A 27,455-nucleotide genomic window follows, 5' to 3' on the forward strand; every position below is an offset into this window, starting at 1 on the left:
TTTACTTTGCACATGCTGCATGTGTGACTGCAAATAAGCCCAAATAAGCCAAACGGTGAACAGGAGAACAAATATATTGTGTACACTTGAAGTGTGAAAGTTGAAATTATACATGAGCGATATAAAAAGAATATAAACCATCTAAAACAGGCAGAACCAAACACAATTTCATACAACACTCTCCTGAGGCATCAGTGCTGTGCGGAAGCGTAGAACCACGGAAACAGCCGGTTATAACCTGCACCACACTTACCAGTAAAACCAATCGGCCTCAGAGCCACAGACCAGTCTCATCCATCCAAAAATTTGACAAACACCTTAAAGAAGAGTGCAGTTCACAATGGAGAGAAGAAAACTAATCACCCAGCAGCAATCCCTCAACAAAGACATGTCTAAAAATAAGAAATAAATGTGAACGGAAGCAAAATCTTAACAAAATGGAGAGTTAACAACAATGAACCTGAGATCGAAAGAAGTTGCTATGTGAAATGATGAAAGAAATCAGAGGAATTTAACGCTTACCACTGCCACCCTAACACTGAAAATGATTTCCCCTGCGTGTGTCCAAAATATAAAAAAAGAGATAAATATCATAAACGTTTGGCAAAAAGCTATTCCACGCTTTATGATAAAAGACTTTTCCAGTGCGGCTCAATTTGTTCCCTCCTGCCACAAGGCAAGACAGACTGATAATAAGTAACCTGTCAACATATCTGCCTTAAACAACCTCCACAGTAAGTACATGCATGATGTCTACAATTATACACGTATGATGAAAGATTAAATGTATACATATTCTTATTTGGGTTAACACCTTTGCACCCCATCTTCCTCGAGTCATAGCTCAGTCTAATTAGATTGAATAACAAGTCCTATCCGTGGTGACAGTGCAAATAGGAACTAATTTTAGCGAGTGCAACATGACCTTTCATGGTGCAAATTAAATGGAAATGGAAACAAACATGATTTAGCTTGGTAAACCGATCCACATAAAAAAACAATCTGTTCTCTGTTCATTTGCTGGGAATTAACTCATTTTGATGTGCAAAGCTACAGCTGATACTAAATCATTACTTTCTGCATGTGCTTCACTGAATCGTAATGTACAGTCAGTGGTACGTCATTGACTAAAAGTGTTGTAGGTCAGCTAATGTTACAAGAACTGGACTCGATATGCCTTTTCTAATTATGCCATTTTATGTCGGGATGTTTTTTCCGAAACAATAATAGACTAAATGCATGTTTGACAAAGTCCAATAAAGGAGAACGGCTCTGAAAATGAGGACTGACCTTCCAATGACAAACTTTCAGCAAATGGAGTTATAAGCCCTGCGGAGAGTTATGTTATTTAGCAGCTCAGTTTAGATTTGTGAGAAAAAAGACAGAAGTGTGGTGGAGCCAGTGGAGTGGTTTGATGAAGAGATGTAGAGGCATGTAATGAGGCCAAGTGAAGCCCTCTTCCTTTCCTGTGACTGCAGCATCAGCTCTGATCATCATTTATCACAGCGACTTGTAAGTTCTGTATCTGTACACAGCATCAGTAATCCTACCGCCACAGTATTCCTACTTTATATCCTACTGCTGTGTGTAACCTACATGTATAGGTCGACAGTGACACTGAAGAATAGTCTTAATCATTGTTCTCGGATCAGTACAGCCCAAATTTTCATATGTGTCAATCCCACCTGCCATCCCTGTGGAGGATGGACACTAGTAACATTTACATTCAACATGCACGCAACAGAATATACTGAACACTTCTGAGTAGACTTACTGAGGAAAGATCTCCGTCAATCCCCGTAGCTGCAGTCGGAGTGGCAGCTGCAACTGCCGCCTCATGAGCCGCCACTTTCATGGCTGCTGCCTTCCTCAGCTCCCGGTTTGCCTGCAGGGTGGAGAAGTAGTTGACGGCCGCAAACTCAATCAGAGCGGAGAAGACAAAGGCAAAGCAAACGGCAATGAACCAGTCCATGGCTGTGGCGTAAGAAACTTTGGGGAGGGAGTGGCGGGCGCTGATACTGAGTGTAGTCATGGTCAGGACCGTGGTGATACCTGTATGCAGGGAGGAGACAGATGTTAGGAATTTCACATTTTATCTTGATAGTCTTTATACTCTTTTTTACTATGTTGGTATACCGTGGCAGAATGTTCGATTAAACTTTTTCTGTCTGATACTTTAAAGAATTGTCGGTCATTTAAAAAAAAATAAAACACTTTCATTCGCTTCATTGCAGAGAGTTAGATGATAAGATCAATATCACCTCATGTCTGTGAGTCTAGCCAGGAGGCAGTTAGCCTAGCTTTGGATAAAAACTGGTAGCACTGGGAAAAAAGCTTTTTTTTCAAGTTTCAAAAATATGCCTACGAACATCTGCAAAGTTTGCTAATAAATGATTATGTCTGGTTTGTTAAATCCGCACACAAACAGACAAGACTATGAGAACTCACTTTGCTCTTCCGTTGTTAGCCAAAAAAATAGTAATGTGAGCTTCATTGGTGCTAGTATTCATACTTTAAATTTTGATTTTGGACGGAGGCTAGGTGTTTTTCCTTGCTTACAATCTTAATGCTAAGCTAAAGCTAACCGTCATCTGGCTGTAGCTTCGTACTTAACTCTAGCTCTGATGCAGGTACCTTTTGTTTTTGCCACTGTTATTATCATACTTCCTATGAGGAAATATGCCTTCCCATGCATGGAGATAAACAAAACTTTGCACATAGGTTCAGTCCTATGCCAAACTTCCTCAACTGGTATTGTGGGCTAATAGGCCTGTGAATGGCGTTACATATGCCTAAAGATAGCAGGAAATAGGAAGTCCATCACTCATTAACATCAAACTAATTAAACATATCTCCTCCCACATTTGTTGACACCAAACGTTCTACACTGCATCAGACTGTCCTCCACAAACTATCCATCCAGATATTTAAGATATCAAAAATGTAAGCCACATTGCGTGAAACTGTTTTACAGCTACTGCAAATTATCGCTTAAAAATCTCCACAAATTTCAGAATTTCTCTCAAAAACTACATTTCTGACAGTATTTTTTAATTCTATCCTTATGTGAGCTATTGCAGTCAATGGAAATAATACATCATTAAACTTTAATCTTTGTAAAAACATCTATGTTGTATGAAGTACACAAATTCTTAGAATTGTGTCTTGATAACTGAATTCTTGAATCTTTTTTAAATCTGCCTCTTCATTCACCACCGGTGATTGCCTGAGTCATAGTGTGAAGCCACCTATTGTTTCTCACTTGGCAGGTAGCTCAACAAGATCATTGATTGGTGTTGAAGGTTGTGAGTTAAAGATCCTGGTGATACAGAACAAACAGGATAATGTCTACTCAGGCTTTGTGCTGTGTGAATAAGAGACACATGCCATCAAAGATATGTTTTTTTTCTTCTTCCTCCTCCTCCTAGCCTGTTTTTCAGCAACTATAATTGTGTCTATAATCTTCTAGTCCAATTGTTGTTGTTTTTCCATTTGGTGACCCCTCTCTAACGGGGAGAAAAATGTCAAATCGACAGGATCTTTAATAATTCAGGAGATAATTATTATAAACAGTCTAGTGAAATATGGCACAAACCTGCACAAAATAAGCAGGTGTACATAATACATGGATGCACAGTGGTTATTTAGCATGTACTTTACTCTCGATGCTCCCAGACTGCAGGGTTACTTGTGGTTCCTAGAGTCTCTAAGAGCACAATGGGAGCCAAACCCTTCAGCTATCAAGCTCCTCTCCAGTGGAACCAGGTTCCAGTTTGTGTTCGGGAGGCAGACACACTCTCCACATTTAAGAGCCTGCTTAAGACTTTCCTTTTTGATAAAGCTTATAGTTAGGGCTGGCTCAGGCTTGCCTTGGATCATCCCCTAGTTATGCTGCTATAGGCTTAGACTCCCGGGGGACACCTCCCTGCTCCCCTCCTTCTCTTCCTCTCTCCTCCCTTCCCTCTTCCCTCTCCTCCCTCTATCTGTATGCATTTATGTAAATGTATGTTACTTACTCATCATCCGGGGTATCACCCCTGGAGTTTCTGTATCTCTCATGTGGCAGGTTGCCACCATTAAAGTTCACATATGGATCATGAATCGTGGCTGCCCCTGCTGCCCCTGCTGCCCCTGCTGCCCTGGTCCTGCCTGACACCGGGAAGCCTTTTTGACATTATCATGGATTCATCGATACTTTCTCTTTTTTAATCACAACATAATTTCTGTCGAATGGATGTTGTATTTGTACTATGTTGTTTATGCTGTACACACAACATCTATTGCACCTCTGTCCGTCCTGGGAGAGGGATCCCTCCTCAGTTGCTCTCCCTGAGGTTTCTTCCATTTTTCCCCCTGTGTGTGTGTACTGTATGTAGCTTTTTATTTTCTTGTTTCTTAGAAACCATTATAGGACTCAATGTCAATCAAGACTTTTGTGAGACTGACCAGTCAACAGATGGCGAGGAAGAGGCCCCTGAGGAAGAGGTCCCTGGGGAAGAGGTAAGGGTGGTAACTTGCTCTGGTATTCATCCTCCCAGGACAGAGGAGTCAGAGTGAGAGTGGAAAACATTGTAAGGATGACGCCATGGCCAACACAGTTTGCAACATCTCGTGTGGATGACATCAAGTCCAGCTACCAACTCTTTTTACCAAAGTGTTTGGGACACATGGAGAGCATTGGATCAGGTAGACCTCCAAGCCTACATAGATCTGTTAATTCTAGCAGGAGTTTATCGATCAAACAAGCGAATGACAGTGGTTGGTGTTCCACAACATCCTGGATGTGTCTGCATGCAATGCAAATGTGGTGTGGACAGCAATCAACCCAACCTGGAAGCTGGGGAAATGTTTCAAGAGGAGACTCTTCCTGGCAGAGCTTGGGCAAGCTTTGGTGACTCTTCCCTGCACACCAGCCTCTACCAGTCTGGTTAGGAGTCTGCAAGCCCCAGCCACGGCCCTGGCCGTTCTCCCCCAACAACGACAGGGGCAGAAAAGGAAGAGATGCAAGCTCTGTGCCTCTAGATACAATAAAACAAGCCTTACATGCTACAAATGTGATGCTTACGTTTGCAAGGCACACTCCGACATGATGGTAAACTGCCACTGTGTGTGTGTGAACACACACACACACACACACACACACACACACACACACACACACACACACACACACTAGTTGATACATTGTTTAAAGTTTAAAAGGGTGTTAAATAAAATTTGGTGATGATTAATGATTTTTGTGTTGATGTAAGAGCTGTTAAAACAGACTGGTCAAATTTGACTGGGAACTATTCAACTATGTTAGCAAAATATAACATCTGGCAAATAACTTCTGTGATTGGTTCAGCATCGCAGAGATGATAGCAGTTGAAGCACTCGTGGCTTCAGAATTTATCAGACCCAAATGCTTCAGAAATGATTCAATGCTACTTCCTAGCGTAGTTTGAGCATGTACCATGTTGCATCATTGACACGCAGGTCTTACATCGATCAACACTATGATAAAGAGATTTTCTGAAGACTCAATTTGGTGCGCTAAAGATGCGCTTTACATGACACTGCATTCTTTCTCACAGTGCCAATTATAACCTCTTCTTAAATGGGTTAAATTTGAGTTTTCATGTCTACTCTTTCATTGAAATACCGTGGCCTGCACGACCTAATATCATAAAAAAAACTGAAGCCTTGCATTAAGTGTTCTGTGTTGATAAAGCTAATAATATGATGGTACAGATAATGGAGAGAAGCGAAAAGCTACATTTTACAAGATGAATGTGTTAAAATTGATAATTTCTCAAACTTTAAACAAGCATTTACACAACAAAAAATGAAATTGATATTGAAATGTATCACGTATTATTCCCTTGAACAGGAGGGTGTCAAAATAAAAATGTTGTTTCTTGTATAGAAAATAGAAAAATTCAATTTAACACAATAATGAAAAAATAATTGTACTGTGTACACAATTGATTTTCCCGAGGATTATCTTTGACACATGGCAGCAGCTCTGTCTGATGGCATATTACTGGAATGTCAGGCCATGTGGCATTTCAGTCCAGTAAGCTTTACTAAAAAGTCACTTCAGCGGATGCTAATCTGGTCATAAGCAGACTAACACGTGCCCCCTCTCTGGCACACCAATTGGAGACACCAGATATCTGTAAACATTCTCGAGAAAGCCATCCAGTAAGATGACCCAGACAGAAACCACAAAGCATTTGCTAATATTTGTTTATCTGTTAATAATGATCTCACATTACAAGCTACGGGTGAGATGACCGATGTGTGTGAAAGAAGAAAAAGAAAAGTATGTATCAATGGTTAGGTAGGAGAGTGAAAGCTACGGGGTTTTTGATATATTTCTTAGAAGTACAATAGGCTTTTCAAAGCCTGTCAAATGTTATTTTTAACTTCTGGCCATGGCGCCAGATTGATGCACAGAAGGCAAAGATTACTTTGAGCACAGCCTCAAAGTATATACAACTAAGAAAAAACACGGTATAGCCATTCATAAATACTCGGGGATTCATGATAGTTTGAAATGAACACAGCATGTCCATGGCAGGTGCATTTTAGAGTCTCTTTTGAAGTGTCAAACTATCAAAACACAACAACAAAAGTAGATGTCAAGTGCAATGTTGCCTCCAAAAAAAGGCTCTTAATCACTAGAAAGGGATTTTCCAAAGTCTTGCCCAGATTCCAACCTTATTAAGTCAGATAAAGATGCTGACAATGAAAATCTCTTTCATGGCCCATTAACAAAGTACATATCTAATTCACTTTCATCAAGCTAAAGCAAGCAGGGAAAAGGGGCCATTGAACACTGCCGTCCATGCTTTTAGCAAATGCGTGATGTAGTTGTGCACATTTCATTAGCAACATGGGAACTTATGGGGGAATTAATGCATATAATAATGTCTCAATAGCATTTTCTACAAACCACTTGAGCAGTGAAAGCTAACAGCTCTCAAACAGCGAGCCAACATTGACTGTCTAAGGCTCAAGCACAAGTTAAATGATTGCAAAGGGGAGGAGGAACATGGGAAGAAAGCCTGTCAGGGTAGGAGGGAGAGGAAACAGAAAGAAAGAAAGAAAGAAAAAGTGTAGGAGGGAGGGGGATGACGTATAAAGACAGGATAGAAATGAAATGCTTGGGGCATTTATGTGTTTTTTCTGAAAAAAAAAGTAAGGTACAAATTAGGCCACACTCAATTAAGTCTGTGAGACTTGTGCTCAAGGGACTTTCAGCTCTTAGAGAGGTTGTTGACAATCCAGCACACGGCATACTATGACTTAATGCACTGACGGGGTGGAGCGTATCCATGTAGCAGTTTGTATTCTCTGCTCTACTCCCTCACTTTTAAACTTCTATCTCACATGCACCATCGACAGCATTAATGAAACACACTCAGATGATGGCTTTTTGTGAAAAAATCGTCCTTTATACCCACGAAAAATATGCAACTACATCCTGTAACTTCAGGAGCACCAAGAGCTCATAAGCAGGGCACTTTCATTAGGAAACATAAGTTTTTCCTTTTGTCATATCAAAATCCCAAAACATATATATGTTCAACCTCTTCAAAAAATAAAAGCTCCTTTTTAACAACAGCCAATCCAGAGAATGAGCTGCTTTTCTTTTTATCCTATACCCAATACTGAGTGAAATAGAAACAGCAGGACGATTGAGGTTAATGAGTTGCCACAGATGTGCTTTCCGCATGGGGCTTCAACTTCCACACTAACAGTAATGATTGGGATCTATTCTCTGTGCGCAGGCTCGTTTGAGTGCTGGCTCGCTTCCAAAGACAAGCCAGACTACAGAACCATAATCTACAAGGGCCAGCAGTGTTACTCTGTTCAGTGGCAGCTTGTTGAAAATTAATTTAAGGGGGAATTGAATTAAAAAGAAGAGGAATTTCTACACACTTTCCCCATGTTTTTCCTCTTTGCTTTGTCTCTGTCTCTTTGTCCCTCTCATTCCTCTCTGTCTCACTTTCTCTGTCTCTCTTCAGTGTCTCTTACCCTCTCTGTTCCCGAGGCTAGAGCTTGGTGGCAACTGTAGCGTAATGTAATGTGACCAAGCGGAACCTGTGAGTGCTCGGAGAAGGGCCAAGTAAACATCCTCCCTCTCTCGTCCCTTTGCATGAGCAATTTTGAAAAGGATTAATGCCAATTAATTGAGCTCCACCACAGTGAAGGAGGAATAGAGATAATGAAGAAAGGTTCAAACATATTTTGATGACTGTGTCTGTCTTTGTTCTCTTGCGGAAGGTTATAAGGACCACTCTGTGCAGTTCTAACCAATCAGATCGCATTAAAAAAGAGAAAAGTATACTTGCTTAAAGTTTGCAGAGCAAGACTCACACTGGGGTCGAGCAGTGGGTGGTAAGTCGATATATTTTCACTTGATTTTTAGATACTTGAAGAAAATAAGTTTTGACTTTAGAGATATGAAAACTTGATATAAACGCTATATAAATAATATACAATATATAAAAGACTCATCAGAACACAAGAAGTACGCCATACTGGAGGATGGATAAGAGGTACAGATTTAGAAATTCCTTACTGACTTGTTCTCTGTGAATTGACGTTATTTACATTTTTCACCAAATTATAGTCCTCTTTAAGTGATCGCAATCATGCAATATAACAACTGCCTTTTCTAAGAAAAATGCTGCATTATTCGCAAGCCATTATATTGCAATTGTTGGCAGCTAAAATGAGAATGGTGTTGAGTTTATCCAAAGGGATTGGAATGGGATTTATACAGCATATGAATAAACTTAAAGAAATCTTACCAAACACAGTCCGAGCAGGAACAGATTCCTTGTTAATCCAGAAAGAGACTTGGGCCAGGATGACAGTCATAATACAGGGAATGTAAGTCTGAATCAGGAAGAAGCCCATTTTCCTTTGCAGGTGGAAGTGGACTGTCATGATGACATATTCACCTGAGAAAGTAAACACCAAAGACAGCTGGGTTTCTATTGGTGACGCATCAGTAATTCAAAGACACACACGTAGTAGTTTTAAAGTGTTTCTTGCATACATGTCATTTGTCATCATAATTGTATCTTTTGAAGATGCATTGGTTTAAAATAAAAAGCTCTACTGTATGAGATATGACGTAACCTCAGCGAAACCTCTGCAAAAAAAAAAAAAATGTGACACTTTACATCAAAAGTCAACACCCAACACGATTCTGAGCACATTTCTAAGAATCTCTTCTCACCTGTGTTGGACTTTAGCCTCTCGCTCGACACTGTCTGACCGATGAGGTCGTACTGCAGCAAACTGGATGATTCCTGTGGCACCTCCACGGAGGACAGAGGACCTTTCTTCCAAGTGTACACAATCTCACTGATGGGGTAAGCATCTAGACGGGGTGGATGAAGAACTTTGTTAAAACTTAGACTTTCACAATGTCATTAGGGATTCATTTAGGAGACAAAGTGCAAATAAACGTTCTCACTTTGAGACGATGACAGACGCAAGAGACAAACATGTTTACTGCTGCAGGGTTTCTGGCTTTCAAAACTGACCTGATTGTCTGCATTCTCAAAAATATTAAATCAAACAAATTGGCATATGAAACAGCTGAACAATGAACTGAATCATTGTCCTTGAGCCAAAAAAAGAAAAAAAGCAGCAATCTCTGGTGTAGCTGCTGATACAAAATGATGGGAGTTACACATAGCTTTTAGAGTTTCATTTCATAAACATTTATTTCTAGGCCTGGTCTTCTAAACACTTTATTTTACAGAGGTATAGATTTGTTTGTGTTCCCCAAATGTACTTGCATGAGACATTTCAAATTGAAATCTTTTGAATATATGCTGTCAGTTACTCAGTGACAGAGTGATCATTTCAGAGTGACACCATCTGTCATACCAGTGAGGCTTAACAAAAAACAAACTCACAACTCCCAAACTTGAGCGGGCAGGCATGGCCGTCCATCGGGAAGTTCATCAGACGCATGGGACACTCTGCATTTATAGTTAATCTGTCAGAATAGAGAAGAGTTGAAAGGACTTTTTGATTTATATTTGAAACACTCTTACTTGCAGTAATGACTACTGTTTTTAAGATGGATTCAGTTATTGCGGTGCCATGCTGTGCAAAAAAAAGACAAAGCAATATTTGATGTGCAGTGGATGCATGAAATCTGGAGACATTCGTCGGTAATGATTTTGAATTACGACAATATATCATATCCCGGAGAGAAACATTTAGCTGTACCTCTCCCAAAGGTAAGTAACGACACAAGCTAACAATACAGATTAAATAAAGCGCTTGAATTTAACCATTCAGGGTTTTTAAAGTAAAGTTGATCCACTTAAACAATCTTATAATGTTTAAAGAAATCTGTTTTTGTGCCATTAGTAACTCAATGGGGATTTTTTTTTTCATGCTACATTGGAACAAAGCCGGAGTCATGTTTGTTTGAATTTCTTTCCAGGCCTGTTTTCAGTATCAGATGGCACGTATCTTGTTTTTTTGGAATGGCACTCTTAAATTCTTTTCATGTCTGTGCATATTCTTGGATGCTTGTTTATTTGATTTGCTTTCCAGGTCTGTGCTCTATTCCGGTCTTGGCTTGGTTTGGAGCTCACTGTCCAGCACTGTTACCTCATGGTGTAGAGGATAGTTCCGTTCTGCATGATGCGGAACAGCTTGTTGGGGGTGGTCATGTTGTGAGAGATGGACCTCTTGCCATTCCGGAAAAAGGTGTCGGGCGTCCAGATCTTGCTGACCATCAGGTTGTTGAGCCGCAGGATCTCAATGGGGCCCTCGAATTTCAGCCGTTCGTCGATCCATGTTTGACGGAAGAACACGTCCATGGTGTATTCCTGGGTGGAGTTTAAAGTGTGGGTTAAGGATTTATTTACTACTATGGCTACTACTACCAATCCTACTGCTGGTGCTGTTCCTGCTCCTGCCACTAATATCTCCACTACCCCCGGAGAGAATGGCAGATGGGTTTGTGAGCCATGGTTTTTGTTGGACCTGCTGGATAGAGTACTGGCAATGTAGTCAGTTGTTGTTGGTTTGTTTTCATTTCTGGACTACTCTACATTTGCTGCCAGTACTAATGAAATTAATAACATAGATTTGCACCTATTTATAAATTTTACAATCAAGTCATTATATTGTTGTTTCTTTAAAGCGAGTTGAAATAGGATTTTTAGATGTTTCTTTATCATGTATATTCAATTCCTTCAAATTATCACGCAACTCAAAACAGATACCAAGACATAAAACAACATTTGTCCACACATAATGTTAAATGGTCATCTTAACGTTTATGGTATTTCCTATGTACTGCCAGGTATGGAAATAAAGTGAATTCATTGATATCACCTGTATACAGTTTATTTTATCCAGAGAGTCAACATTAAGTCTAGGATGCTCTTAGATCAAATGGATGCTCTTGTTGACCTGAATAGCCTTTTACATGCATCTCTATAGAACTGCCAACAGTATATCACATGGCAATTCAAGTGGGCTTTAGATGCAGTGAAAGCCTAAAGCCTCAACAGTGTAGAGCACAGCAGACACACAGCGCTCAGCCTATCCCATGACAGGAGTAGCAAACCTATTCCGTCCCAACATCAGCCACATCTCTCTCTCACTCCCTCTCTCAGATGGGGTGGGGGGGGGGGGGGGGGGGGGGATTGTCAACCAGATTAAAATTCTAAGCTCCACTAATGACATCCTGCCCAAATGCTGGAATAATGAAGGCTAGGCTAGGAGAGCCATGACTAGATGCTATATTCACAGAATTACCGTGGAAACTGTACATATTCTCTTGTGTGTTCATACATTGACATGGACTTTGTTAACAGGTGATGAAACATATGGATGTGATTGACAGTCAGTGAAGTAGCCTGTGCACCCTGTATCTGTGTTTCAGCAATCAGCATGATTTACATACCATCTCAACATCTGAAACAGGTCCAAAGCTGGTGACAAAGATGTCAGTTTTGACCTCTGTAACTGGACCTACAGCAGAAGGATAAGTAGTTGCTTTGACACAGACAAAAACAACAACTTTGTATCATACGTTTGAATGTTTTTACAACATGTAATGCAGTGAAATGTAAAGTTATATTTAATGTATAGTCTATGCATAGAGCAAAATGGCCAGTGAAAATAAGAACATAACATAGAATTGATTCTAAATTGATTCTCAGTTTCAGGTTGTTAAGTGGTAATTCTGTCATGATTATATAAAATAAAACAAATTGTATTTTTTAACTATTACAGGACAAAAGCTCATTCAAAATGAGGCACACACAACTACTGGAGTATAACTTTATCGATAAAGGAACATTGATCCAATAATATATGAGCCAATATCGTATAAAATACAATATGAAACGGTCATTAGCATACCTCCAAATCCGGGTCGTAGCCTGTTGTCATAGCCATCCAGTAATCTATCCAATATGCGCGTGATGTTATCCAAATAGATACTGGTATCAGCGGGCTGATTTCCCCAAACACTGCTTACACTGTAACTAAAGTACATATGCACTAATGAAATATTATTCCAACAGATAATAAAACAGTTGAAAATAAAGAGTTTCTCAAATGCACATCCATCCACAGTATCTGGTTCCCGTGCGTAAAAGTCGGAGAACATGCAGAGAAAAGAGTTGCCATACTCACCAAGACAGAAATAAGCAAGTTAAAATGAAAGCCATGCCTCGCAAACACCCCACAACTAGAAATCCCTGGTCAACTTTTAAAATCAGCATATTCCATCATTTAAAATCATGATTAAACGCGGGTCAGGTCTTCTTTTAGTTGTGAACCGTGCGAGGATATCGCGCCAGTCCAGCACGACTTCCCCTCTAGTGCGGTTGCGCCCGCCTCAGAATCGCTCAGTTAGAAAAACCTGAAGAGTTTTTAAGAGAGTGAAGAGGAGGGACGAGGGGGGCATTAACATTAACCGAACAAGGCATTTTATAAGACATATACTCTGGTATAAAATGCAACTTGGATATTTAGAAAATGTTTCTGTTTGATGGAGATAATGACGGATACTGTGGCTATGAGTAAGGAGGTTGAGGAGAAAAGAGCGATGGAGAGAAACACAGAGAGAGAGGGAGGGAGGGAGAAGTAGAGGAAGAGAGCCTTCACAAATACAGTACTATCATATCAATGGACAGTATACACAGTGACCTTTCCAATGCAGTAAAAAAATGCAATATAATTTTTTATTAAATATAATTCAGCTTTTGTTACCCCTGTGTGTGTCTCTCTGTGTGTGTGTGTGTGTGTGTGTGTGTGTGTGTGTGTGTATGTGTGTGTGTGTGTGTGTGTGTGTGTGTGTGTGTGTGTGTGTGTGTTTCAAACCACAAGCTTGGCCATGCAAAGAAAGGAAATTGCCACCAGAGAGAAAGCAGATGAACTGTGATTCATATAGTAGTTGGGTGATTGAGTAGAGTAGGTGGTAGATACATTTAGTGCAACTACAAACTCACACTATCCATAGATCGAGAGCTATTGGAAAACACCACACAGTGTCAGCTATTCTTTCAGCTCTGAAACATGAGTTTATTCCTGTTGCAAAAAACAAAATTACATCATATTTACTGGTGCTCAGCAGAGTTGAGCTTTCGGTGGCAGATCTAGTAGTGTGCACAACCATCAACTGATGAGATATGGCACAATATTATGAACAAGTAAGCGTTAAGTATAACCATTGCAATAAACTTTACTTAATTTAACCTGACCCTTAGAATAAAATAAACCCAATTCCTCTAATAGAGAAAAAGATAATCAAAGATTCAATGTTTTCTAATGATGTCTTTACTACATTGTTTTACAACTGATCAATGAGTTTAGAATAAATCATTTGAGCCCATTACTTTTTTATTATGAGTGGTATCATTGTCACTTATCAATAATTCACGTGAGGTAGAAAAATATAGTATATTATTCTGACGGCATTAACATGTGGAGACTGATTACGCAACATAATCCTTCAACTCTGGTCTCTTTGTACTCAAAACACAAGTTATATAATGATCTCAAAATATGATTTAAATCATATGCAGACAACAGTGGATCACTTTCAGATCAAGGGCATCCAGAGTAAGTCCTTTCAAAGATTAAACATTACCGATGGAACGATTTCCTCTAAGTTTGAACTGAGCACCTCTGGAGAGCACCGGTAGATATAGCTGAAAGGTTCAGTAGGATTTCAAGTTTACATAACATAACTGGAATTATCATTTCCATTGATTCCAAACAGAGAGTGTATATATATATATATATATATATATATATATATATATATATATATATATATATATATATATATAAACAGCTTATTGTGGTGCAAGAAGTTGTTTGGTATGGTGTGTTGTTCAGGGACACGTGTAACCTCGCCGGGTGTACTGGGGGAACCGTAGAGGTTTTCTTTCTCAGTGTCCACTGCAAACCACCATCTTGAGAGTTGTAGCGATCGAAGAAAAAGCAGTAGGAGTAGAATTAGCAGAATAGCAGTATAAATAGCAGACATACTAGCACTAGTAAGCTAGTAAAAGCAGCAGCAGTAGTCATATACTTATACATACTGGAGTAGTAACAGTTCTGTTTCTCTGTTAGCTTGCTGGTAGACAAAGTAATCTGACCCTAATGCTGTGATCAACTTGATCTTATCCGTGAGGTCAGCTCATCTGACCAACCACAGCGCAGCGACCATGAAAGGCTCCTGACCTGATTCCTTTTGCAGGCAGTAGATGAGGCTGTGGGTGAGCCCGGACAAAGAGCGAACTTATTCTCTTCGTCATTTGGTGTGAATGCGCTTAGCATGCTGTGCAATGGCATCTAACATCACAAGCGAGCAGAGACCTACGTGTTTAGTGTACACACATACACATGCTCACAGCCTCTGCCCTTTAATCCCCCCCTCTATAGCTGTTATCTCTCATATCATGCACTGGACACACCCACGCAGTCATTAATAATCTCTGCTTTTTAGGCATGTCTCCTCTTACAATTACACAGGGTATTTGCAAATACATAGAACGGTACTATACTGAATTCATGCATTCAATGCATACTGAGAGGGGTAGGCAGCCACCCAGTATTCTTTAGATTAGAGATGGTCTAAATCAGTATACTATATGTGTGTTGATGGAATATAGCACTGAATAGCTAGATGCATCTTGTGAATGGCTGGAAGACTGACGGACTTAGAGACAGCTATTAAAATGTCTTCCTGACTGGATCACTGTCTTCCTGGACTTGAAGCAAGTGTGCTCCGTCAGGCACCGAGCCAAACATAAGTGCTTCAGAGTAGAGAAGCAGATGGTAATACAGGATAAATTGGGAGCTGTATAAATGCAGATCATTATATAAAACAGATATTAATCCTACTAACTGAAAGTCAATATAGATGATAGTCAGCTCAGGTGAATCATTTGACCAGTCTTATTGATTATCGTGCCAACATCTTCTGACAGCTCATTCTCTATTCCATCTGGCCCCATTCATACCTCTCTGAAATTGGTCATTAGGTTTTTAAAGCCCATGTCAAGCGAACAATGTTAAATAATAGGAGGTCATTATATCTAATAGAAAATATTTCCACAAAATATAATCACTGAACCATTCATTAGACTTAAGTGTGAATTAAGATGAAAAAACCTCAGTGATTATGATGGATTGCAATTAGGTATGCTTCATTCCTTGAGAACAATACACCTCATTTGCCAGGGTGGGTAGCAATTCAATTATGTCAGTTTAGGGAAATACAATTACTTCGGGAAGATAAGGAGACATACTTCCAAATCCAACGTGTTTTGAAGAAGAGAAAAGCCTTCAGTAGGAGTTTGTTAATTAGTTCATTATTCAACAAAATAGGATTTAATTAAACATGCCATGATATGTACTCTGTAGTTGAGTCCCCACAACACGTGAGCTTCGTGCAGAGCGAGCACATTATTGAGAGAAACTTTCAAAAGATCGCTGACCTTTTGAAGGAAGAGGAGCTCTCAGATGGCAGAATTAGAAAGCTTTTTCTTTTTTTTTGTTAAGCTGTTTGTTCAGCGCCAGTCATTTGAGGTTTTTCTGTGCACAGACTGACGCTGACATACACAAAGGCATGCCGTGAGGAAAAGGGAAAAAGCTGGAGAAAAAGATGAAAAGAAAGTAGAGAAAGAGAAGAAAGAAAAAAAACTCTTTCTGCTGAAGATCTGAATATTCTGAATGCCTCCATGTACTTTCAGCAACATGGACGGTTCCACTTATTATTATTACACTGAAGTACCACGCACAATAAAAAAACTCAAAGTCACTACTGACATACTAGAACACCGTGGCTCACAGTAGCTCTTACACGCTACGGCACTTCATTGCTTGTTATCACCCCCCCAAAAATAAAGTGTATTGTCTAAACTCATTTCTGGACACACCACACACTGTGCTTCTATAAATAAGCAATGGCTCCCACGTGAGATGGACCCACTGTACTTCATGAGCCTCACCATGTGGTATCTATGGTAACCACTTACAATAGGAGAAGCTCAGCATGTGTCGTGGAATGTGTGTGTGTGCGTGTGTGTGTGTGTGTGTGGAGGGGGTATTTCTGGACTATTAAGAAGTACATTTGTTCACAAGAACAGAATGGTGATTCTCATTGTAAGTGTAGGGTAAATGTTAGAAGTACTGTTGAGGTTAGTGTACGAGTTGAGATTCAGTCTGTGTGAGGGTTTAGAGAAGAATTACATTTGGGATATTGTTTTAGAGAAGAGGGTTAGGTTAGTGGGAGAGCGTTTGGAGGTAGGGGTTAAAGAATGTTGATGATGATACTCACTTACGTGTTTATTGGTTATGTATCGTGCACGCTACGTGCATGGGTTAGTGGTTTCATGAACATTTCTTTAATCGCTTCTTCGTCAGTGAAGACCTACGTTTAATTCAGTGGTTTGAAAACTTTCGGACTCACTTTGGGAATCGCCTTTTAACCCTCGCCCATAGCCACACACATCCACAACAGCTCACATAGACCTCAGACATGATGAGCTGCACCACCTCCACTAGATTCAACGCTGGGAATTTTTTTTTCCACTGCAGTTTCCATGGAGACCAAACCATATCATAGAAAGATAGAATAAATGTTGATTTTAAGAAAACAGTTGTCCTCACTGCCTCGGTTGACCTGGCAGCCAAAAGCTTTACAATGAACTGCTGCCAATAGCCCGCAGTACAGAGAGAGGGAAGAAAGGCTGTAATAAACACAGCAAGTCAATTCAATAAACTTTATTGCCTCAAGGTTTGTATTCGCTATTGAAATGTAAATGTTATGCATATAATAATTGATCTTTTCTCCAAATGAATTCAGCACAACACTCGGGAGGCATCTTTCTGTAAATGCACAACATGTGCCAGCGCAGACACAAACGCTACAAATGTATATATTAAAGTATATATATATGTATATACGTATAAATATGTCAGTATTTATAGTTTGAACATGTACACTACATATGAACACATGCACGGATGATATGTTACCATTTGTATGGTAAGCAATTCATTGTAACAGCAAGAAGATTTGTGAAGAAAACTTTATTTTCTTACTGCCTCAGCTGACCTGTAAACTGCAGAGGAAAAAAAGAACGACAAAGAAAAGGCAGAGAAACTTTAGTAGCATAAAACTTAGCCAACAGCCCCCAGTGAAATACACAAAACCCAAGTTAAAATGAACAATGACAATGTACTTTTTACAGCTTATATTATATATATATCCATCCATCCATCGTCTACCGCTTATCCGGGATCGGGTCGCGGGGGAACCCCAATCTTCCCTTCTCCGGGCCACATCCTCCAGCTCCGACTGGGGGATCCTGAGGCGTTCCCAGGCCAGTAAAGAGATATAATCTCTCCACCGAGTCCTGGGTCTTCCCCGGGGTCTCCTCCCAGCTGGACGTGCCTGGAACACCTCCCTAGGGAGGCTCCCAGGTGGCATCCTTACTAGATGCCTAGAACCACCTCAACTGGCTCCTTTCAACGTAAAGGAGCAGCGGCTCTACTCTGAGTCTCTCACGGATGGCTGAGCTTCTCACCCTATCTCTAAGGGAGACGCCAGCCACCCGTCTGAGAAAACCCATTTCGGCCGCTTGTACCCGTGATCTCGTTCTTTCGGTCATGACCCAGCCTTCATGGCCATATGTGAGGGTAGGAACGAAGATCGACCGGTATATTGAGAGCTTTGCCTTCTGGCTCAGCTTTCTTTTCGTCACAACGGTGCGGTAAAGTGACTGTAATACCGCCCCCGCTGCTCCGATTCTCCGGCCAATCTCTCGCTCCATCGTCCCTTCACTCACGAACAAGACCCCGAGGTACTTGAACTCCTTAAGCTTGGATTGCCTTAGTAGGCAATCCACCGGTTTCCTGCTGAGAGCCATGGCCTCAAATTTAGAGGTGCTGATCCTCATCCCAACCGCTGCACACTCGGCTGCGAACCAATCCAGTGACTGTTGAAGGTCACAGACCGATGTTGCCATAAGGACCACATCATCTGCAAAGAGCAGTGATGAGATCCTCAGGTCACTGAACTGCAACCCCTCCACGACTACGCCTCGATATCCTATCCATGAAAATCACAAACAGGATTGGTGATAAAGCGCAGCCCTGGCGGAGGCCAACATTCACTGGAAACGAGTCCGACTTACTGCCGAGTATCCGGACACAACTCTCGCTTTGGGCGTACAGGGATTGGATGGCCCTCAAAAGTGACCCCCTCACCTCAGACTCCCGCAGCACCTCCCACAGTATCACCCGGGGGACCCGGTCATATGCCTTCTCCAGATCCACAAAATACATGTATGATGGGCGTACTCCCAGGCCCCCTCCAGGATCCTTGCAAGAGTAAAGAGTTGGTCTGTTGTTCCACGATCAGGACGGAATCCGCATTGTTCCTCTTCAATCAGAGGTTCGACTACCGGCCGAACCCTCCTTTCCAGTACCTTGGAGTAGACTTTACCAGGGAGGCTGAGAAGTGTGATACCCCTGTAGTTGGCATACACTCTCTGGTCCCCCTTTTTAAATAGGGGAACCACCACCCCGGTCTGCCAACCCCTAGGCACTGTCCCAGAATTCCACGCAATGTTGACGAGGCGTGTCAACCAAGACACCCAAAGCCTTCAGCATTTCTGGACGGATCTCATCAATCCCTGCGGCTTTGCCACTGTGGAGTTGTTTGACTACCTCAGTGACTTCCATCAGGGAAATTGACGATGATCCCCCATCAGCTTCCAGCTCTGCCTCTACCATAGAGGGCGTGTTAGTCGGATTCAGGAGTTCCTCAAAGTGCTCCTTCCACCGGCCGATAACCTTCTCAGTTGAAGTCAGCAAGGTCCCACCCTTTCTGTACACAGCTTTGATGGTTCCTCGCTTCCCCCTCCTGAGGATGGTTTTCCAGAAGCACCAGAAGCTCCAGAAGTCCTTCTCCATAGCTTCTCCGAACTTCTCCCACACCTGCCGCCCTTCTAGTCCTTCGATACCCTGCAACTGTTTCCGGTGTTCTCCCGGATAACATAACCCGGAAGGACTCCTTCTTCAGTCGGACGGCTTCCCTGACCACCGGGGTCCACCACGGTGTTCGAGGTTTTGAACATCGCCCACTCAGGTTCAATGCCCCCAACCTCCACAGGGATGTCTGAAAAGCTCCGCCGGAGGTGTGAGTTAAAGATCCCCAGGACAGGGCTTCCTCCAGACGTTCCCAGTTCACCCGCACTACCCGTTTGGGTTTACCAGGTCTGTCCAGAGTCTTCCCCCACCCCTTGATCCAACTCACCACCAGATGGTGATCAGTCGAAAGCTCCGCCCCACTTCACCCGAGTGTCCAAAACATGCGGCCTCAGATCAGATGATACGATTACAAAATCGATCATTGACCTTTGGCCTAGGGTGCTCTGGTACCACGTGCACTTATGAACATCCTTATGTTCGAACATGGTGTTTGTTATGGCCATTCCATGACTAGCACAGAAGTCCAACAACAAACGACCGTTCGGGTTTAGATCAGGGAGGCCCTTCCTCCCAATCACACCTCTCCAGGTGTCTCCATCGTTTCCCACGTGTGCGTTGAAGTCTCCCAGCAAGACTACGAAGTCCCCTACTGGAGCCCCCTGCAAGGCTCCATTCAGGGTCTCCAAGAAGGCCGAATACTCAGAACTGCGGTTTGGGGCATAGGCACAAACAACAGTCAGAGTTTTCCCCCCCATAACCCGAAGGCGTAGGGAGGCAACCCTCTCGTCCACTGGGGTAAACTCTAACGTAGCGGCGCTCAGCTGGGGGCTAGTGAGTATCCCCACCCCGGCCCGACGCCTCACACCTTGGGAAACTCCAGAGAAGAATATATGTATATATATATATATATACATATATAAGTAGTTAATTTATTTTCCATATATAAACTTTTAATATAGGTTTGTACTGGTTGTAAAAGCATTGGTGTGTATGTGTACACATTTGTGTTTGAAATAGAAACATATTGTTGTGTGTAGCCAGTACATTTCTATTTCATTTTTGGGGTAAAAAGCTTATTTAAACTTTTTTCTCATTTTCTGAAACACTTTTGCCTTGCTCGGAAATATTAAGTACAATTACCTCATGAATATAAAATGTGTAGTATTAAACTGTATTTGTGCTGAAAAATGTCGTCGCTCACAAAAAAAACAATTTGAGTATTTATCTGTCAAAAATAAAGAAACTCATAACGACTGAATCCCTGCCACCAAAATAATAGTTAATGACATTTACTAAACAAAGCCTTCTGGAATAATCACTTCACAAAAACTTCCTTTCTCTGAAGTCTGAAACCTAAACTAAAAGCTAATGAGGCTAACACAAGGTGCACTCACACACACACACACACACACACACACACACACACACACACACACACACACACACATACATGCTAAATGTGTTGTTTTACAAGTACAAATCATTCAGCTGAGGCTAAATGTGTAACATGCATATGATATTCCTCCTTCAGCAGATGTAAGAATAGAGAGTTAGTATTCAGTCTCTATGGTTACCACTTGTAGTTATGGAGAAATAATCAATGTCACGTTAAAGTCAGCGAGCCTGCAGAGGTGGTACTTGGCCAACTTTTCAGAACTGCGCTTTCTGACGGATTTGATCCGATTAAGCTTGACCTGGTCAAAACAGCTGGTAGTCTGTCGAGGTTTCAATTTATTCGCCTAAATAAATGCAGGGAGTTGTTAACTTTAAGAAAAATAAATCACAAAGAAAACCTTTTATTCAATAATTATAATTACTTGATAGTGCACCATTGGACTGCTTGTTGGGTTTATACTTGAAGAGAGAGAATTGAACTAAATTTCCAGTAAATGGTTTAAGAATAAGTCTCAGTGTTGTCCTATCTAGATTGTATGCATTCTCCTTTATTTGAATAGCTGATATGTTAATTGTTGGCCTCACTGTGTCACAGAAGCTCTTGATCTTTGTAATCTGCAGGTGGCATGGTGAAACGGCAACACTAGAGACCAACCGCTGTGTTATCATCCTGTGTCATCATCGAAATCATCACTTCTGACGCCAAGACACCAAAAGAGGGGCTTTTGGCAGAGGCCCTCAAATAATCCTATCCATCCCTCCTTCCATCACTCTCTCCATCTTTCCACTCGTTCCAACTGTGGCTAAAGCTGACACTCACCCTGGACTCCTGTCAGCAGTTCTGGCAGTGATAGCCAACGTCTGTCAGGGGGCAAAGTGAAAGGCTGAGAGAGAAATGAAGAGACAGAGTGGGCGAAGGTAGGCAAGGACTCAGCCAACTATCTGCTGTTTTGGTGGTAACTAAGACGGGGAAGGACACCGCAACCTTGAGAAGGTAGCAGGTGGCGCCTCCTCTGGTGGAGGGAGGGTAATGAGGCATAAAGGTTGGCTGATGGACTCCGTTTGTCCTGCTTATCTACAGGTCGAAACCACTATGCCAGGGACAGGTGGAGATCCAACAGTGGTGCCAGGGCTTGCATGGAAACCCTGCAGTCCAGAACACATCCAGGCGCATTCGGAGGCTATATTATTGTTGGGCTGTTTTGCCTACAGTTACCACGAGTAGTGATGGACGGAGCGTAACCATTATAGGTAGCATGGTGGTGGTCTTTGGTTCTATGAGGTTTGGAAAGTTATGAACATAATTGCCAGTGAAATTGTCAGATCCTCACAGCCTGGATGCAGAATAGTTCTGTTTTTCTTTTTTATATGTTTAATTTGTACACAAAAATAACAACAACAGCAATTTATTTTTTAATATTGTACAAAAATATGTAGGATTTGAAAACAAGTTTTCAGGAGCTATACTTGGTTTGGGAGTTAATGTCAACCGTTGAGAGTTTTCTCCACGATAGACACGTCATTAACACGACATTTGAATTGTGAGACGCTCATACTCTACTTGAGCACCGTACTTGCATTTTATGCTACTTCATACTTGTAGTCACAAGTGTAGTTTATTCACAAATTAGGAATTGACATCTAAGTTTATAGAACACACTGCATTGTTAGTCCCAGAGTTACATAGACAGAGGATCTATATATTTCTTGCACGACTTCATGACTGTCAGTATGTGGTTAAGTGTATTTCTGTCCAGGCAAAAATGCCTTGAGAAAAAAGTAAATGAATGAATAAAATCAATCATTTTGAAGTCAGCTATAATTACACTACACCATGCTGGTCGTCAGATTTTAGTTTCTGAATTATTTTTGTGTCTCACAGACTTAAATCCCCATCCTGCAAATAATTAGAAGGCCATCATTTAAATATGGCTTCCATAAGCCTCTAATAGAGCTCTCCTGCTGAGTTAAGGAGCGCTAATCAGCAATGTCAATGCTGTAATTGCACTACACCTAAAAGAGAAATACAGAAAGGTATTTTAATTACAGAGAAAGGCAAAGTGCAATTTTCATCACTGGCTGGCAAATTGTGTTTGATTATACTATGAATGTAAGTTAACCATCATTTTTTGAATCCTACATCCGACCTTAAATGCCCATTCAGGATTTATTTTTAAGCAAAATAGATACATACACACACAAACACATGCCTCTACATGCAGGACTTGTTTTTATATGTGTATTGTATCTCCACACTGGTGATAGACACAGCTATGACAGTAAGTGGGTGAAATGATGCTTCCTTATTTTGGCCATGTGCTTTGGCATATTGCCGCTCCATCTCTGTGGGGCTGGATGGATATCAGACAGCCGATCTAAGGGAGGTGTTACCTGCTGAGAGCAGACCAGGTGCAAACTCCACAGTAAGACCACAAGCTGTAGAGGTTGATTAAGCTCTGCATACCTGCATGCCTTACCCACCCGCCCTCTGCATATGGCTGAAATGTGTAAATAAATGAAAGCTGATTGCATTGGCTTTATTAGTTTGCAAATATTTGGCAAGGTTTTACAACAGCTTTAGCAAGGTTTAATTGAGGAAACATTCATAAATGAGACATGTGGTGGGTAGAGATAGAATTATAGCCTCACAACTTGGATGGATGAACTTATAAATATATATATAATATGAATCGGTTCATTTAATGAAATTACTTTTTACTTTTCTTTTTATAAAGATATAAAAACACAGAAGAAGAACAACGTTTCCCAAATCTTAAAGCACTATACAACTAATAGGTGGCACAATCCTTATTAAAGCATTCAATTAACTTTAAATGTTACACAAGTATGTAGTATGTGTGTCTGTTTACTTCTATTACTCACAATCTGGGGACAAAAGTGTTTCCAAAATCACAATGTTGGGACTACGGAATGTGTGTGTATGTGTGTGTGTGGTTATATATGTGTGAAGAGCTTTTGACATGAAATGTTATGCCCAACTAAACACTGTGTGACACCGTGAGCCAATATTTGAGGGTTTTCTTCATGTTGGTTATTTATTGCAAAATAAAAAGTCAATGTCATGGCCGACAATGGACTGAGATATGTTATCTGTGCACTCAGGCAAAGAGTCTCTCTCACACACACACGCACACACACACACACATAGGTAGAGCGAGAGAGACAGAGAGTTTACAAGCTTCTTACCTTCACATGCACATTTTCCATCATCATCAAACAGACTATTTTACTGACATAAAACTAACACAAAAGCCTTTTTTCAGACACTGTGGAAATACTTTTTTATTCATCAGCACACAACAACCTGAACGTTGCACTGGCTGAAATGCATGGTATTTTACTAAGGGGCTCAGAAAAGCAGTCATTATATTTCCTCTTAGTGCAAAGATGCAGAAAGACGTAGATAGAGAGAAAAGAGCAGAGCGAGAGCCCTTTTGGAAATGTTAAACAATTCAGTAAATCAGGCATTAAAAACCACGTAGCAGGTCAACATATTTCTTTGCTTGCCACAGTGCCAGTTTCAAAGGGATGTGAACATCCACCCACTGACATTGAAGGGTTACAATACCATTTTTTTTTACACTCACAATATTGTGATTGGTGAAGCGCTCTATGGTTCCACCATCTGTTCGCCCTCTGATGCATATTAGTGAGCTATGAGATGCAGGCTAAAAGAGGTCACGATATGTAAAGCCTTAATGGATAGTAATCATGTCCTTCAAGTGCCACAAAACCAAACTTTGTACATAAAACAGATTGAATTGCTTGTCATGAGAGTCACTAAAATGTGTGCATTCATGAACAACAAGAACTTGGAGTTTGATTCATTTTTAGTTGATTATATAATCTGTAAACATGGGGGAAGACCATTAGGAAAAGATGTACCGAATGTCAAAAAAGCTATCTATGGTGCTGATTTTTCCTGCATGCCCTGGAGCAGACACGGCCACTTTCTCAGGAACACACAAGACTTCTCGCTGTTCCTGCCAGTGGCCAGACAACCAGGTAGCGTCACAGCCAGTCACCACACAAACTGTGGTTAACAGTATCATCCTGTGTGCACACTGTATTAAATATCTGCTGTCTCTACGCAGCGCTGTATTACAAAACCATGGCGGTGTATACAAGAGATATCTTATTGTTCAGTTTAGAGGGATGGCAAACTTAAAAGATTGATTAACTAATTACCACTAACTAAAATAAATACATGGGCATCGATCTCTAGTTATCGGGACAAATGGCAACACAATGGATAAAACTTATCTGCAGTGGTTTGTAATTAGCAAAATAGGAGGAAAAAGAAGAGAAAAAGTAATCACTATATAAAAGGTACTTAAGCGCTCAAATCATTTAATCACAATCACAATAACTAGCCCTTCTACATAGATGGGACAAATTAGGTTCAATGCCAATTGTTAGCTACAAAAAGAGGTCTAACATTAAGTACTTTGATATGTGAGTACTCTGTACCAGAGACAAACTGCGTTGCCCAGAGAGTAACACATTTGCATGTCCGTCCTTAGATTAATAAATCAGTGCATTTGAATGAATGAAGCTATTGGAAAAAACTTATTATGACCTATTTTAATCCCTAACCAATGCACTGCTGCATATTGTGTTGCTACCTCTCTGACAATGCAACACAATGCTAGGTAATAACATTTAATATACTATAAATACATTTCACATATATTTTATTGGATTGTTGACACATGGGAGCTTATAAAGTGAATTCAAAGTAAAAAATGCTGCTGCCAAACTAATTATTGTCCCTCAACCCTTTCATATAAACCCCTGTAGATAGATTACCAACTTCTTATATGGAGCTGGAAATAAAATATTGATTATTACCCAATTCAAGCTTCGTTTTATTTGACATTTGAATTACTCACATTTTACAACGCCCCCTTCAGGTCAAATAGGGTGGAGAATTGTGTTAGTTTTTTTGTCTTACACATCAATACAATCTCAACATGATTATGGACAGTTGTTTTTTCTTGTGCTTTTACAGTTCAGTACACATGGCATCTTCCTGGTAGGATCACTACTGTTCCCCTCCTCTCTCAGGCAGTATAGAGCTCCTGTAGGACTCCTACTCAGGGCTCACTGCTCCAGCATCCGCCTCTGGATTCCCACCATATCCATGACGATTCATGTCAGAGTTTACGCAGTGGCGCACATCCTGCTTACCATTGCGTAGAGCCACACGCGTGCATGGCTGCGGGATGTGCTGAGTATAGGCTTCAGTGCATAGTGCTCTGCGCCATGCATTCCGCATCCAACCCCGAGGCACTGCATTGCCACCGCGCCGTTTAGAGTATTAAGCCACGCTTCTCGTTTTCGTCAGAGGCCCGAGTGCTTGGAGATCGATGCGTGAGCAACTGTTGGTGCAGGGAAGCATTTATAGCACGGAACTCCCCTTTTGTGTGGAGAGAAAGCGATAGTGAGAAGGGAGCACATTTAGCACAATGGACAGAGTTAGAGAGAGGGGGTGACTGAATTCACACATTTCAGCACCATAGACAGAGTCACCAACTGATAGTGAGGGTTTTTTTGTGTTTCTTTTTTTTTATGGCAGGAGTGAGCAAACTGTGAATATGTTCGGTTCCCTCCACTTCCCCACGGGACCTGCCTGACAGTGGCCTACTCATAAAAAACTAGAGGGTACAACAACAGTTTATCTCCCTTGTTCGGCATCATGCCTAACAAGGAAGATCACACCCACGCACGGGGGGGTGATGTCACAGAGTAATATCAGTATTTGTGCAACAACACAAAACGGATGCAGAAGTATAGTCTATTAATAGACAATACGAAATGTATCAGCCTCAGTACAGTCTCACATTTGCATTCCACTTAATGAAGAGTAAGTTTAGGTTGGTCTTTAGCTTGAAAACGCATTGATTCATAAAACGAAAGTGAAGTTGATTGCTCTCTGTGGAACTGCTCTGCTTCACACTCAAGAAGTCACATACATTTAGACTAACATCTATCCAGTCCAGACTTCAGCAGGGAGCCCCCAGGCAGCTCTGGTGGGGCAGCGGGGTTAAGTGCCTTGCTCAGGGACAGCTAGATGAGTTAGCAGACGTCTAAATAACGAACGGAGAGAGACAACCCCACCCACATTTTCCACATCGCCCCCGTGGTTTCGAACCGCCAACTTTCCCGTCGCGTTCACCGCTTCTAACACAGCCACACTTGGGTGTAAAGAAACCAGGGAGACCCTCATGTGCCCCTGAGTAACTTGTATTCTTGGTTCTCCTTTAAATTTCCTCCGTGGCTAGGGTACTACATCTGCCACTACCATCAGCAGCAGCAGCGCTGCTTCTTGATGTTGTGGTCGGAAATACGCATGCGCCCGGCATTGGAATTACTGCACTGGCAAGAATAAGTTGGACCTCGTCTGTCTTCACCAAAAGAAAAATAGACATAACATAAGTATGGCAGTGTTCAGAATAAGAAGAATGAGGTGTTTTTGCGTCTGGCTGTTCCCTCTCGTAGTGACCGTGATGTGCGCCCAAAGGTAAGTGAGAGGGTCGGAG

General features: G+C 41.3%; 2 protein-coding genes across 2 annotated transcripts in view; one reads left to right on the plus strand and one right to left on the minus strand.

The window, feature by feature from the left end:
• The window catches only part of gabra6b (gamma-aminobutyric acid type A receptor subunit alpha6b), a 30,368-nt gene extending 17,353 nt beyond the window's left edge, over positions 1-13,015 (minus strand). The window contains exons 1-8 of the mRNA XM_029448480.1: positions 12,679-13,015; positions 12,403-12,527; positions 11,942-12,009; positions 10,636-10,856; positions 9,927-10,009; positions 9,239-9,382; positions 8,805-8,957; positions 1,775-2,052 (exon numbers count right to left, since the gene is read on the minus strand). Coding sequence (XP_029304340.1) covers positions 1,775-2,052; positions 8,805-8,957; positions 9,239-9,382; positions 9,927-10,009; positions 10,636-10,856; positions 11,942-12,009; positions 12,403-12,527; positions 12,679-12,767 — 1,161 coding nt within the window. The 5' untranslated portion in view covers positions 12,768-13,015. The remainder of the gene's footprint in view (positions 1-1,774; positions 2,053-8,804; positions 8,958-9,238; positions 9,383-9,926; positions 10,010-10,635; positions 10,857-11,941; positions 12,010-12,402; positions 12,528-12,678) is intronic.
• Positions 13,016-27,183: 14,168 nt separating this feature from the next.
• gabrb2b (gamma-aminobutyric acid type A receptor subunit beta2b) overlaps positions 27,184-27,455 on the plus strand; it is a 59,564-nt gene continuing 59,292 nt past the window's right edge. Inside the window, 1 exon segment of the mRNA XM_029448251.1 lies at positions 27,184-27,436. Coding sequence (XP_029304111.1) covers positions 27,354-27,436 — 83 coding nt within the window. The 5' untranslated portion in view covers positions 27,184-27,353.

The sequence above is a fragment of the Cottoperca gobio genome, chromosome 14, assembly GCF_900634415.1.
Source record: "Cottoperca gobio chromosome 14, fCotGob3.1, whole genome shotgun sequence".
NCBI classification, from domain to species: domain Eukaryota; kingdom Metazoa; phylum Chordata; class Actinopteri; order Perciformes; family Bovichtidae; genus Cottoperca; species Cottoperca gobio.